General features: G+C 53.6%; 3 protein-coding genes across 3 annotated transcripts; 2 read left to right on the top strand and 1 right to left on the bottom strand.

The window, feature by feature from the left end:
* Positions 1–963: 963 nt before the first annotated feature.
* On the bottom strand, positions 964–8,749 carry APUU_31762A (type I iterative PKS; the record flags this gene model as incomplete). The annotated part of the gene is made up of 4 exons (XM_041703002.1): positions 964–4,092; positions 4,152–7,208; positions 7,271–7,380; positions 7,435–8,749. The coding sequence occupies 4 exons, from the start codon at positions 8,747–8,749 to the stop codon at positions 964–966; spliced, it is 7,611 nt and encodes a 2,536-aa protein (XP_041555731.1).
* A 363-nt stretch (positions 8,750–9,112) lies between these two features.
* Positions 9,113–10,250, top strand: APUU_31763S (alpha/beta hydrolase; the record flags this gene model as incomplete). Its single annotated transcript, XM_041703003.1, has 2 exons — positions 9,113–10,021; positions 10,077–10,250. 2 exons carry the CDS (start codon positions 9,113–9,115, stop codon positions 10,248–10,250), a joined length of 1,083 nt encoding a protein of 360 aa, XP_041555732.1.
* A 258-nt stretch (positions 10,251–10,508) lies between these two features.
* APUU_31764S (non-ribosomal peptide synthetase) lies at positions 10,509–14,264 on the top strand (the record flags this gene model as incomplete). The annotated part of the gene is made up of 2 exons (XM_041703004.1): positions 10,509–11,918; positions 11,976–14,264. The coding sequence occupies 2 exons, from the start codon at positions 10,509–10,511 to the stop codon at positions 14,262–14,264; spliced, it is 3,699 nt and encodes a 1,232-aa protein (XP_041555733.1).
* Positions 14,265–14,350: the final 86 nt, after the last annotated feature.

Here is a 14,350-nt window from a genome sequence, read left to right on the forward strand (position 1 = left end):
GAATATTTTAATTTTTAGTTTAATATTAAATTATAAGTTATAGTATATTTTATATATAAACTTTCTTTTTTCTAATAATTTTAATAATAAATTTTTACTTAATTTATAGGACTTATTAATAAATTTATAAAAATTAAATCTTAATTATATACCCGGGATATTAGATTTTTTATTTTTATTTAATAAAAATATCTTATTTATATCTTAAGTTTTATTTCTATACTAGCTTTATCCAGAAGCTATTAGAATAGATACTATATATAACTTTTTTTTAAATAATAAGATTTTATTTCTTTTCTAGTATTACTATCTTACTATAATTAAATAAATGATTATTTAATAATAGATAAATAATTAGGTGACTATAGTCTGTATTTATTTAAGAAAAATAAAGAAACTCTTTCTAATTAGTAATTTTCTTATAATAAGCTTTATTATAAGAACTTTTATTAATTATTTATATTTTTTAGTTTAACTATATACTAAATACTCTGTATTTATAAGATTAGCTTTATAATTTATGAATATAGTAAAATAGACTTTAAATTTTAGAATTTAAGAGATTTTAATAAAAAGTTATTAATAAGAATATAGAATACCAGCGGGTATAAACCTAATAAGCGCGTGGCTGAGGCTTAGGGGTTTACTTTAAAAAATCTTAAAATCTCTAAATATACTAAGAATAATAATAATAATTATATTATTAAAGTAGATGTTACATGATCGCGGTTGCCTCTGGATATCTAGAATTGGTTTTGTGATAGATGGCGCTCTTGCATTTTGAACCCAGATAACCAGTAGATACCTGCTGTGGAGTAACATATAGAATATATAATTAATAAAGCTAGATAGTTACTAGTAAGTTTATAAACTAGTAAGAATACAAGTCTCCTATATCTTCTCCCCCACTACTTATATTAATACTGGGTGTAGTACCAATTTGTTTCATTCATTGCTGAGAATCTAGCTGGCAGAGTGCAGGAATTTCCCCTTCAGCCTCTCAACAGCCAACTCGCCCAAGAACACCATCGTGTGGCCCCCATTAGTCAATTCCAACACTGTAATATCAACTGCCAACGCGTGTTTCCACCAGTTTCGAGTCTCGATAGCGACGAGCGAGTCCGCGCCCATGGACATGAGTGTCTGCGAAGTATCAATCGCCACGTCCTCCTTCATGAGAAACGAGAAAACCCGCCTGGCGATCTCCTGCGCGAGAAACGTCACTGTCGCTGGGTCATTCAGCTTCTCTGGCTCGCTGGGCAACGAGGCGAGAAAGCTGCGGAGACTTTCGCTGCCACTCGTGGCGGCCTCAGCGGTGAAGTCCTGGTTGTTGCGGAATATGGAGAGACGCGGGTCGCGGCGCCAGGACATGGTGTTCTGGGGATCGGACAGGGGCCGAGTGAGTTCGTTGTAGAGGATGATTTGGGCGGAGTCCTGGTATGCCGTTGTGGGCGTTGGCGGCGGAGGCGACGTGTACTTATCTGCTGAGCGTTCAAGGGTAAGCTGCAGACCGTACAGGAAGTCCGCTTCGCTCATGAACCGGCTGAGCGTTCGCTCGAGGCGCTCGGCCACGTCCTTGGTCGAGGCAACGTAGCCCACGTCGCCGACGGCAGCAATGTCCAGCACGGCAGCGGGGAGCCCAAGGCCATGACGGAAGTGTGTAAAGGAGTCTAGGAAAGAATTGGCCGCGGCGTAGTTGGATTGTCCGTATGCGCCCAGAGTCCCGCTGGTTGTGCCGAACATGAGAAAGAAGTCCATATCGTTAGGGAGTACATGATGCAGATTCAGCGTGCCTTGCACCTTGGGGTTGGCCACTGTCGTCCAGCTGGCATGGTCCAAGTTGACGAAGCCGGTATCTCGTAGCACCATTGCCAGCTGTAGAACGCCCCGGATTTGACGGCCTGCAGTCTGCAGAGCGTGGACCACTCCGCGCACGCAGCCAATATTGGAGACGTCCCCAGCAAAGCAGCGTAACTCGCACCCTCGTTCGCGCAACTCCTCGATGAATTGCATATGCTCATCTCGTGTCCCTGCTGTGGGAGATAGCACGGCAAGATGGCGAGCACCATGGCTCACCATCCAGGAGAGAACCGATCGACCCAGTCCCCCGAGGCCACCAGATAGCAGATACACCGCGTCCGGCTTGAAAGTTGGCTTTGGCGTTGTCGGACTGAGCGGGAGCGCTTCATGGTTGCCAGGCATCTTAATGGCAATGCGGCCCCGGTGGACTCCCTTCTGCATGTATCGGAATGCGTCCTGGATCCTCCCGGCCTTGAATACGGTGGTAGGGTGCAAGGGGAAGATCTGTTCATCGCGCAGAAGCTGGACCATGAGTTGTAGCAACGGAGCCACCTTGTGCTTGCTGTGCACCGAGAGAGCCGCCAGATCGATCCCAACGAACGACCTGTTGTCAGCGAAGGGCCGCATTGCCAACCGGCCACGACCAAGGAAATCTCGCTTTCCAAGGTCGAGCATGCAGCCCTCGCGAGCAACGCACTTCCAGGACGCATGGAGCATTTCCCCGGAGAGCGAGTTCAGCACAACGTCAACGCCAGCTCCGTTAGTTGCGCGCATCAGTTCTGCTATGCAGCTGTCGTCCCGCGAGTGGAAGATGCGGTCTCTGGGCACGCCGAGCTCCTTGGTCAGGAAGTCGACCTTCTCTGGCGAACCAACCGTGCAGTAGATGTCCGCCTGCAGCCACCGTGCGACGTGGATGGCGGCAATACCGACACCCCCGGCTGCGCTGTGAATCAGCACCGTCTGACCGCGTCTCAAATGGGCCTTCTCCATGAAGCCCCATAGCACAGTCAGGTACGGGACGGTCAAACCGGCGGCATCCTCATCGCTGACGTTCCCAGGGGCCCGGATAACTAGGTCCGCTGGCATCTGTAGCTCCGTCGCGAAGGCACCAGTGGGGATCTCCATGAATACCACGCGGTCGCCGACAGAAACGTGCTTCACATCATCGCCGACGGCAGTGACAATTGCGGTGCCTTCTGCGCCGAGGCCGTGGTATCCGTCGCTATCCGAGTGCCCGTCTGGATCCATGATCCCCATCGCCTCTGCGACATCGTGGAAGTTCAGACCCGCATAGAGGATCCTCACTTGGACGTCTCCAGGTGCCAGCGGGGCCAGCCTGTGGCCTGCCCAGGACATGGTCTGGAGCATACCGGGCTGGCCGAGAGTAAGGTGTTTGGCGTCAAACGGGGCACAAGTGGCGGCCAGCGCCTTCTCGACGGAGAGGTTATGCATCCGGCTGACGAGGATCTGGCTCTGGCGGACAACGTATTCGGACTCGATGTCAAGGCTGTCGTCTGTGTCTGATACGGTCTGCTGTGCTTGACGGACGGTCTTGAGAATGCTCGCCACAGCGTGGCCTGTCTCCTGATCAAGTCTGTCCAATTCAACCGTGACAAAGTCAATGGCCATCTCGGCCCGAATGCATCGTGCCATTCCCAGCATCTTGCCCTGGTGTGGGTCGAAGCATTCCGTCTGGGCAGACCGCATCAGCCAGAGAAGTGCCTGTCCAGAGAAATCCTCTACCGTCTCCACGAATCTCGCTAGGTCTATCGAGTTGATGTCTGCCAGCAGGGCAGGGCGAGTGTCGTCAACGTCCATAAGTGAGATGATGTCCTGCTGTTCTGGAAGCTTGGATCCCCACTCGAACTCATCTATGCTGTATCCAGCACCCTCGAGGATGCTTTTGACGACTTGCCCGAACTGGCCCAACTCAGTGCTTGGCTTCAGAAGGGTTACCCTGGTTTCAGTGTGCTCTTCGGCCGGGTCAAACCCAGCGCGAGCCACGATATTACTGATAGTAAAAAGATCCGGGTGGTTATTGTCGCGGATAGCGAACTGGATACCCTGGAAGCCACTGTGTCGCAGCCTTGTATCCCACTCATCCTCAGAGAGCACCGGACGATCAACGCGGCCGTCTTCACGACCAACCCACCATCCCTCGAAGAGCCCGAAAATGAGATCAGGGAATTTGGCCTCTGAACATACCTCCTGCAGATATATCTGTCCGTCTGGCTTTAGCAGCATCCGGCAGTTCTTCAACGTCTGAGTCACATTCGGCGTGGCATGTAAGACCTGGGGTTGTCAGTTCACTGCAAGTATCTCGCGCCATCATTGCTCCACTATGTACTTACGTTCGAAGCCAGGATCAGGTCGTACGACCCAGCTTCAAACCCCTGTTCCAGCGGGTCAACCGCGATATCACAAACCGAGAACTTCAGGTTCTGGTACTGGCTGAACCGCTCCTTCGTCTGGTTGATAAACCCCGCCGAGATATCTGTGATAGTATACTCCCCATACAACCGCTCCCCTGTAGCGGAATGCAAAGCCTCCAATACAACTGCCGTTAGACTTCCTGTGCCAGCCCCGATCTCTAGAACGCGAAGCTGCGGCTTGTTCAGACCCAGGACTTGAAAGAAGACCCGGTTGTCAGACCAAGCGTTGTACTCGTCGTACAGCTTTTGCAATGTGCCGTCTGTGAGGAGGAGGTCTAGGAAATCCTGGCGGCCTTGAAGAACATCCTTGATGCTTTTGCAGGTGCGCCAGAGCGCTTCGACCGTTGCCTCGACGGGGCTCCCTTTGCTCTCTTCACGCCACCGGGCAAGTTTATTCATCCGGGCTTCTCGATCGAGTGCCTTGAGTTCCACGGCATCGCGCACCTTGGACTGGCCCTGGTCGATCTGATCTAGTTGCCTCGCCACCCCAGCCACAAAGTGCGCGAAGAATGGCTGCGCCAGCGACGAGACAGTAGCAGCCTCGTACGCAATCTGCACGGCGCACAAGATACGAACTTGCTCCGCCAACATAAAGGCATCAGTCATGTCCTGCGTAGGACGGACCAGGGTCCCGGGGTCTGCAAAGTCAATGGCTGGATGCCACTGGATCGACCACGCATTTGTCGCGGGCGCGTCCTGCTTGATGGCCCCGTTCATCCTCGTGCCTTGGAATCCTGCTAGCACGAATGCGACCTCATTAGTAGCTGTCACTCCGTAGGAATCTCCCAGCGCCAGCACTGCAGACTCCTGAGCCGTTGTGCGCACTCGAAGCGTGCCCTGGTGCCCGCCCGGTCCGACGTAGAATTTCTCGATGAACGTGGGGAGAAACATCTTATCGAGCTGGCGATACTCTCCCCTTGTAGCTGCGACGGACCAGGACTGCAAGACGATATCTAGGGTCGATGGGTGCAGGACGTACTTCTCGCCGTCGGTTTGCCGATCCGATATGCTCAGCGATGCTTTCATATCGACAGGGCTGGCGGTCATGTCCTGAAGCCCAATGAAGCGATCGCTATAGTTCAGCCCAGTCCGCGATAGAGCCTGGTACCACCGTTTTGCATCAACCGGGCGTCTGAACGGCGCAACGTCCACGTCTCGTTCAGACGGACAGGCCACGGCACATCCGTCCGTGACCAAACCCCAGCAGTGCTTCGTCCAGTTCCCTCTAGTCTCAGAGCAAATGGAAAACTCCCACCACCGACTGTCATTCGACGAAGTCAAGGCGTGCTTGCGAAGCGTCGTCACGAGCTCGATGGTCTTTCCCTCCTCTAGTAGCATTGCAGCGGCGAGACTCACATGCTGTACTGTGTACTCTGATCTTGAACCTGGTAGTTGGGATACCGCCGTCCCAGCCATGGCTATATACCCAGCTGCAGGGAAGACAACGTCCTTCTCAACACAGTGGCCCATCAGCCATGGGACATCGCTAAGGCGGAGGAGGTTCCTCCATGCGGGCTCGAGATCACTGCTCTCGAGGATCCGTTGGCCGAGGAGCTCGTGTGGACGGTGTTTACGGAAGCGCCAGGCAGCCGTCATTCTAGTTTCAGACCAGTAGGGCGTTGTATAGCTCCAAGGGTAGGTGGGGAGGTCAGGAAGAGTGAAGGCGTTTTCGGAGACTGGGACTCGCGGTGTTATACCGAAACAAAAGAGGTTGCCGATGGCAGAAAGGAAAGTATGGGCAGCGTCTTGGGCCCGTTCAGCAACCGACGTGTACGGTGCTGATGTATTGTCCGCCTCCTTGAATATCTGGCGAAGGGGCCCGGCCATGGCCGAGTGAGGACCTATTTCTAGGTATGCGGTGGTGGACAGATCAGCTAACATCTTCGACACTGCGGTGCGGAAGAGTACTGGCTGTTCGATGTTCAATTGCCAGTACTGGGCATCCAGGGCCTTGCTTTCGCGGACTATTCGACCGTAGACCGTTGAGTAGAATGGTACAGTTGGGGGTTTTGGCGCCAGAGATGGTGAAACTAAAGACCTATAGAGCTCGCCGATGGCCCTGATGTGATGGGAATGATATGCGATGGGCACGCGAAGCTGGCGGACAAACACATTGGGCTTTTCCTGCTGCAGGCTCGCCATGGTCTCTTTGACAGCATCGACGTCGCCAGAGATGGTCACACTCGCATTGCTGTTCTCGCACGCCAGCACGACACCAGGCTTCAGATACCGCTTAACCTCTTCACTGCCCAAACCGACGGCTGCCATGGCCCCGGGGGTCTCGCATCGCGCACAGGCGTATCCCCGATAGTAGGCAGCAATAATGGCCTCTCGCCTTGTCAACACCCCGGCAGCATACGCCGCGGCGACTTCACCACTGGAGTGTCCGACGACAGCGGATGGCTTGATATCCCACGCCGCAAGGGCATCCACGTAGGCGATCTGCAAGGCTGCACACAGAGGCTGCGACACGTCCGGGGGAGTAAACGCATCCTTGTCTGTCGAGGGACTCAACCGTAACAGCTCTCGTAAGGTCCAGTCAGGAGGATGCTCCACGGATCGCAGCACTTGATCCATCTCGTCGATGCTCGCAAGGAAGGCGATGTTTTCTTCTACCATTTCGCGGCCCATGCCCACCCACTGCGCTCCCTGTCCTGTAAAGACGAATGCAACCGCGTGGACTCCTTTGCTATCCGATGGAGTAGCGGGCTTGCTAATGCTGACACCGTCCGCGATGCAATAACTGCCCAACTTCAGACGTTCGCGTCGTGAGGCAAGAGTGTAAGCCATGGCGTCCTGCCGTGATGGGTTCTTTTGCAGGTAGTCTGCGTAAGTGGCCGATAACTCCGTGATTGCCGGTTCACTGTTTCCGGATATCAGGAACAAGGTCCTGCGCGTGGGGAGACTGTGGCCATTGATCATTTGCTGACAAGGTTGTGATGCGACTCGCATGGACTCGGCGGAGTCGAGGACCAACTATAAGCATTATGCATAAACAGCCATTCTAGGCGATAGTGGAAAGAATTAAAAGTACTCACATGTACATTGGACCCTCCCAGACCGAACGAGTTGATACTGATTCGTTCCTGCGTCGCATCCGGCCATGGTGTTGGCTCTACCGGGACATGCAGATTCCGATGCCAGGGAACTATATATACAATCAGCTCTGCCAAACACGCAAGAAACATACTGGCGTACTCACTCTTGGGGTTCGGATTGTTGAACTTGATATTGGGCAAGAGCGTTTTATTCTCCAATGCTACGATCGACTTTACTATACTCGTCAAAGCAGACGCACCCTCTCCATGCCCCAGGTTGGGCTTCACAGACCCGATATAAAGCCGGTCGTCACCACCGAAGCACTGCGCAACAGCTGCTGTCTCTAACGGATCCCCAACCACGGTCCCTGTACCGTGTAGCTCAACAACCTTGGTATCCCCAAGCGACACTCCCGCAGAAGCATAAGTCTGCCGGATCAGCGCCTCCTGCGCCCTGGGGTTCGGTGTCCCGAATGTCCGCGACCCATCCCCGCCGTCAGCATTGCTATCACACGCGCGGATGACAGCGCGGATGGGGTTTCCGTCTCGGACTGCCTCGTCAAGACGCTTCAGGTACAGCGCGCACACCGACTCCCCGCGAGCAAACCCATCAGCACTCGCATCAAAGGTCTTGCAGTTGCCGTCCGGCGCCAACAGCCCCAGCATCGACATGGAGATGCTCGTTCTCGGCGTGATAATCACATTCGCCCCTCCCACGACAGCCCCAGAACAAGACCCAGACCGAATGGCCAGCACTGCCTGGTGGACTGCCTCGGCCGTCGCAGAGCAGGCCGTCTTCGTCGTCACGCTGGGCCCAAGCAAATCATACTCGAATGCAATTCGGTTCGCAAGCGCAAAGTCCGACCTCCCCAGCATCAGATACGGCTGGTGATTCAGCAGATCGATGTTCTGCATATCCTGCCAATCCTCCGTGAAATCTCCAATGAAGGTCCCGATATTCGATCCGCGGAAGTCTCCCTCACCCGCTGACTCGAGTGCTTCGCGTGTCACTTCGAGGAGGAGGCGTTGCGCCGGGTCGAGCGTCGATAGTTCAGCATTGGACATGCCGAACATCGAGGCGTCGAAGTCCCCCAGGTTGATGTCGTCTAGGTAGTACCCGTGCTTTGTGTTCATGGTGCCCGGTTTCCCGGAAGGGTCGTAGTAGGCTTCGACGTTGTATCGGTCTGGGGGGACGATGTTCCGCGCGTCGCCCTTGTTGAAGAGGAAGGTGAAGAGGTCGGATGAACTGCGGATTCCGCCTGGTAAGCGCACACCCATGCCGCAGATGGCGATTGGGGCGGCGTCATTCTCTGGTCTCGTTGCATCATGGGTTCCATTGGCGTGGGTACCGTTGGTGCCGTTGGTGTGTGTGCTGTTTGTCCCGCTCATGTAGGTGCTGTTGGATGGAGGCAATGGAGGGCCTTCGTGGGTGCGAAGGCCGCCGTTCGCGACATCGCCGACTATGATGCTCGGCGTCATCCTGTGCTATAGTGGTGTGGTCAAGAGAAGGAGAGATTTGCGTAACAATAGAGGTGGTGTTGAAGGCGCCAGCGTCGGGGTATATACACCTGCATATCAGAAACGTCCGACCAGCAGCGACGAATCCTAGCGCATTCCGATATTGTGATATATTGTAATAAAGGCGACCAACCCGGTCGGTCTTATGCCTTGGTGATACCACACTCACTACCCCAGCGATCGTCCACAATGGTGCCACTCAGCAGTCCAAGAGCTGCCATTCGTCGGGAATACTAAAGAACGAGAAAACTAAAAGAACAATGTCAATTTGGTAGTCCGAACAAAGGAGAGCAAAGTCAAGCACCTTCCAGTATACCGCATTCAATGTTTCGTGGTGGCGCCACGCAAATATATATAGCGGAAAACACCAGAACACACAATGTACAAGCGAGACTACTTGAATGCAGTCCCTTACTCGACAAAATAATGACATCCTCACGCAGTAAATTCGCTGCGTTCGAAAAGAAAGACATAGTCTACACCACAGTCGCGCAGCACCAAATCCAGGCCTCGGTCTTGACGCCCCGACGCGCAGCCGATGATATCAGCCCTAAACGGGCCCCTACCACCGCCCCCGTCCTGGTCTACTGGCACGGAGGTGGATTCATTGTTGGGGACCGCCTATACGAACCATGGTGGCCAGTCTGGCTACTCGAGTTTGCTCTAGCTAAAGGCGCCATGATCATCGCCCCGGATTATCGTCTCCTGCCTGAGGCGACGGGCGCAGACATCATGGACGACATGCACGCCTTCTGGAACTGGTTTCTACACTCCCTACCTGGTATTGCCGCATCAGACTGTTGGGACCACTGGCCTGACGTCCACCGCGTCATCTCTGCTGGGCACAGCGCAGGGGGGAGCCTCGCGTTGCATTCCGCGATGCAGCGTCCGGACGTCCCTGTCAGAGCAGTCCTATCTCTATACGGTCCATTGTACTACGATGTGCCCGAGTTGCGGACAGCGCGGCCAAGGCCAATTCTAGGGGTTATGCCGCCGCCGCCGCGTCAAGCGGAGGGGATCATCCGGACGTATGTTCAGCGGACGAAGGGTACGGTGCGGACTGCCGGGGATGTCCTGGAGATGTGGGGGCTTGTCGCTTGTATTCTGCAGCAGGGCCGATTGCCGCGGATGATGATGGCAAGGCCTGACCCAAGACTTGATGCCCTGGCGGTTATTGAGAGGAGGAAATGGTGTCCGCCGATTTGGGTGGTTCATGGGGAGAGTGATTCAGTGGTAAGATACATACACAATAATAAAATCTCAAGGAGCGGTTGGCTGAAATCCGTAGGTTCCTGCTAGTTGTTCAATCGAATTTGTCCGACGCGTAGAGCAGATCGTGCCGGGGGTGCAGAAGAGACTGTCGGTGCTGCCTGGGGAGCATAATTTTGATGCGTCGCTGGCTATGGAGGAGCCTTGGATAACGGACGGGTGCACCTTTCTTGAGAATCACTGGAACGAATAGCTGGGACTGGAGTATCAGTCTATAGCTGAAGGCATCCTGGCATGGCACCACCGTGGTGCCACTTACGATAGTCCAAGACTCGCACGAAATCTGACAGTGTAGTGGAATCAGTAACGGGTATTGAAATTGGCAGCTGCATTTAGTAACGATATATACATCATGGTATAGATAGTACAGCCCTGAAGAACAGCTAGATCGGAACCATTGTAACTAAATCGACAGGCCTAACTATCTGCTTCACTTTCCACAACGTTATCAATGGCGAATCTGGATCACGAGTCATCCGCGGTGAAGGTGAAGCTTCACCAGTTCGCCGCGAGCGCTCTGGAAATCCCACCAAAGAGACTTCAAACTAAACTGCACAGAACATGGCTGGCACTCGGGGGGGACTCCCTGACAGCCGTGTTCTTCATGGGTGCCTGTAATGAAGCGGGCATTGAGGTCGATCTCCCTCAGATTCTGCAGGCCCATAGTTTGGGAGACTTGATTGATCAGATTGGAAGGTCACAGCGGCCTCATGAACAACTCTGCAACAGGGATATGGCTGTTAACGATGCGCCCCGAGGATATATTCCCGAAGATGTTGAGATAGACGCAATCGGCCCTGCCTCCCCAATGCAAGAGAATATGGTCGCTCGTCAAGCCATTGAACCCCGGGAATATCAACTCCAGCTTACGGCCAGGATCGCCTCTGTAAACCCGGCAGTCTTGCTGACGACCAGCACGGTCGAGGAAGCGTGGAAAGCGGTGGTTTGCAGACATGCTGCCCTGAGAACAAAATTCGCCAACAGTGTCGACCGTCCTGGAAGGCTCGACCAGGTAGTGGCAAGAGAAATAGACCCGGAAATCAACATTACGAGCATATCTGCAGCAGCAAAGGCAAAGGCAGCCTTCGAGGGGTACAGCTCCGACTATTCACATTGGCTCTCTCTCACCCAGCAGGCGGACAATCAAGTGTTGTTGAACCTCTCAATATCGCACGCGCTAATCGACGGCGTCTCAATCGAGATTATTATGCGAGACCTATTCACATTCTTATCAGGGACATGTCCTGCAGCGGAGCCCATGCAACCGGCCGAGTTCCTATGTGCACAACCTGATACATCGCCTGAGGCTCTTTCGTACTGGACCCGATACATGCAGAAGGCACAAGGCAGCTTTCTCAGTAGCACCGGCACCGGAGGCAAGAAACCGCCTACGGGGTTGTACACAATTGATAAGGAAATTGCTATCACTCCAGAGGTCATTCAGGCCTTCTCGGAGCAGTCCAACGCGACCCTAGCAAATGCTTGCCAGGTAGCATTTGCGCTCGTCCTGCGCTCTTATACCGGGTCAAACAACGTCTGCTTTTCCTACACGGCCTCAGGGCGCCATAAGCGTAGCAAGGACTTGAGGGGTGCTGCAGGGAACTTCGTCAACACAATTCCGTTTTGTGTGGAGCTCGGGAGCAAGACGACGATTGCAGAAGCTCTCCAATGCGCCCACGCGGACTACCTGGATAGCCTACCGTACCAGGGGGCTAGCTTGAACGGCAACCAGGATATGGAAGGCCCCTCGGTGCGCGAGCTTGGTGACTGTTTGCTTTCCTTCCAGCGAGGCATGCCGGAGGCGGGATTGGAGAGGATCGGTATTGCCGTTGAGGTTGTGTCCTGGGAGGCTCCCACAGACGTATGCAACAATCCTTACTGGGAATATATATGGAGGGAGGCTAATCAGATAAGACAGTACAATTACACGCTGGCGATCAGCATCGAGAAGCAGCGACTGGGACTGCGACTGACCACGTGGGAAACGGTTTGCTCGAGAGATGCTGCACTGAATGTCCTGCAGCTTTTTATAGATAGCATGGACTTCGTGCAGCGGCATACGAACGAGCCTTGGTCTAGATTCAGGGGTCTAACTACGCGAGACCAAGGGGAAATTATTGCTATGAATAAAAGCCCGTACCCGCTGATGCAAGAGTGCGTCCACGATCTTGTATGGCACACCAGACACCGACAGCCAGACAGTGTCGCTGTGTGCGCCTGGGATGGGGAACTCACATACCGTGAACTGTGCGACTTCGCCTCCCAACTGGCTGCCAGGCTTGGCGAGCTCGGTGCAAAGGTCGAGGACAGGATTGGCGTGTGTATGGATAAATCCCGTTGGGCTCCTGTGGTCATACTGGGAATTCTGCAAGCCGGTGGCGCGGTTCTTCCTCTGGGAAACCAGCATCCGCCACTTCATATCCAGACGATTGTGCGCAATGCGGATATATCGATATTGATAGCTGATCCATCCCATGCCAAACGGCTGGGGGCTCATGTAGCACACACGGTTACGGTAGATGATAAGTATTTCGGTCAGGGTCGACCACCTACACCGACTCAACAAATGGGGCGCAGAATATCACCAGACAACGCAGCCTGGATTGTTCACACCTCTGGGAGCACAGGTGTGCCCAAGGCTGTTGTCCTGGAACACAAGACCCTTTGTTCGCCCATGGCGGTCCAAGCAGCCCGCTATAACATGGGTCCGTGGACACGGGCCCTGCAGTTCTCAGCGCACACTTTCGACGTATGCGTCAAAGACATCTTCACAACGCTGGCTGTGGGCGGCTGCGTCTGCATCCCATCAGAAGAACAACGGCTTGATCACCTGGGCCTGGTCATGACGAATATGAAAGTCAATTTCGCATCCCTTACCCCAACGGTTGCTTCACTGCTTCATCCCCAAGATGTTCCTCTCCTAGATACATTAGTATTGACGGGAGAAGCGCTCAGCCCGGGGGTTGTGCGAGAGTGGCTGGATGATGGGCGTGTAAAGTTGTATAACGCCTACGGTCCGTCCGAATGCTCGCATGTATCGACGATCAACGGGCCCTTGACTCGCGTGGAGGACACAATGATTATTGGTTTCCCGGCAGCTAACAGGCTCTGGGTAGCTGATGCTGATAATTTCAACCGCCTATCCCCCATCGGGGGTGTAGGGGAGCTCTTAATCGAGGGCTCAATCGCGCGTGAATATCTCCATGATCCAGAAAGATCTGCAGCAGCGTTTGTGACGGACCCGGTGTTTGTCACAATGCTAGGGCTACAGCCTGGGAGACGCATGTATCGCACAGGGGATCTGGTTCGGCAGACTGCAGATGGTTCATTGGAATACCTGGGCCGTAGGGATACGCAGATTAAGGTACGGGGACAGCGGGTGGACGTGGGAGGAATTGAGAGTCGTATATCACAGCTGCTCACCGGGCGTCCACTGGTCTGTGTGGATTTAGTACAGCTACGAAATGCTCCGTCGGAGTCGTCGATGCTCATGGCCGCTATTGATATGCATGGAGCGCCTTCTCACAAGAACAGTGACTCGATGCCCTGGAATATCTGTGAGCCTTCCCAAGCTCTGATAGACTTATTGCACGGGTTGGATTCGCAGCTGGTGGACTGTCTTCCACAGTATATGGTGCCGACCCACTATGTGCCTTTTGTATCATTGCCCATGAACACCTCAGGGAAGCTGGACCGGCGAAAAACCCGCGCGTTACTTGAAGCCTTGACAGGAAACCAGCTAGGAGCTTTCAAACAAGTCGCAGGCCGGGCCACAATATCAACCGAGACAGAGAGGAAACTGCAGGTAATCTGGGCTGATGTGCTTAGGTGCCCCGTAGCTGATATAGGCGGCGATACGCACTTCAGGCACGTTGGAGGTGACTCGGTTGTAGCTATGCGCATGGCAGGGATTGCTAGGAGGACAGGCATATCCCTGTCTGTTGCCGAAATTGTCCAACACCCACGATTGTCAGAGATGGCGCGAGTCGTTGACGGACACGGTTCTATGAACCAGAGGGTCGCGAGCAATGACCCTCTGCCATTCAGCTTGTGGAAGGGGTTCCCTTCTGCGAGTGCCGAGGATCAGAGAGCGCGATTAGCGAGTTTGGCCATCCAGTGCAACGTCCACCCCAGTGAGATAGAAGATGTGTATCCCACTACAGCCTTACAAGAAGGTCTCATGGCTGCCACCACCCGGTCGCCTTAGACGTATGTTGCGCAGCTAGCCTACCGTCTACGCGCGAATGTACACTTGAAACGTCTCCAAGACGCTTGGGCCAAGGTGTCGCAATG

This window comes from Aspergillus puulaauensis, chromosome 3 (assembly GCF_016861865.1).
Source record: "Aspergillus puulaauensis MK2 DNA, chromosome 3, nearly complete sequence".
Lineage (NCBI taxonomy): Eukaryota > Fungi > Ascomycota > Eurotiomycetes > Eurotiales > Aspergillaceae > Aspergillus > Aspergillus puulaauensis.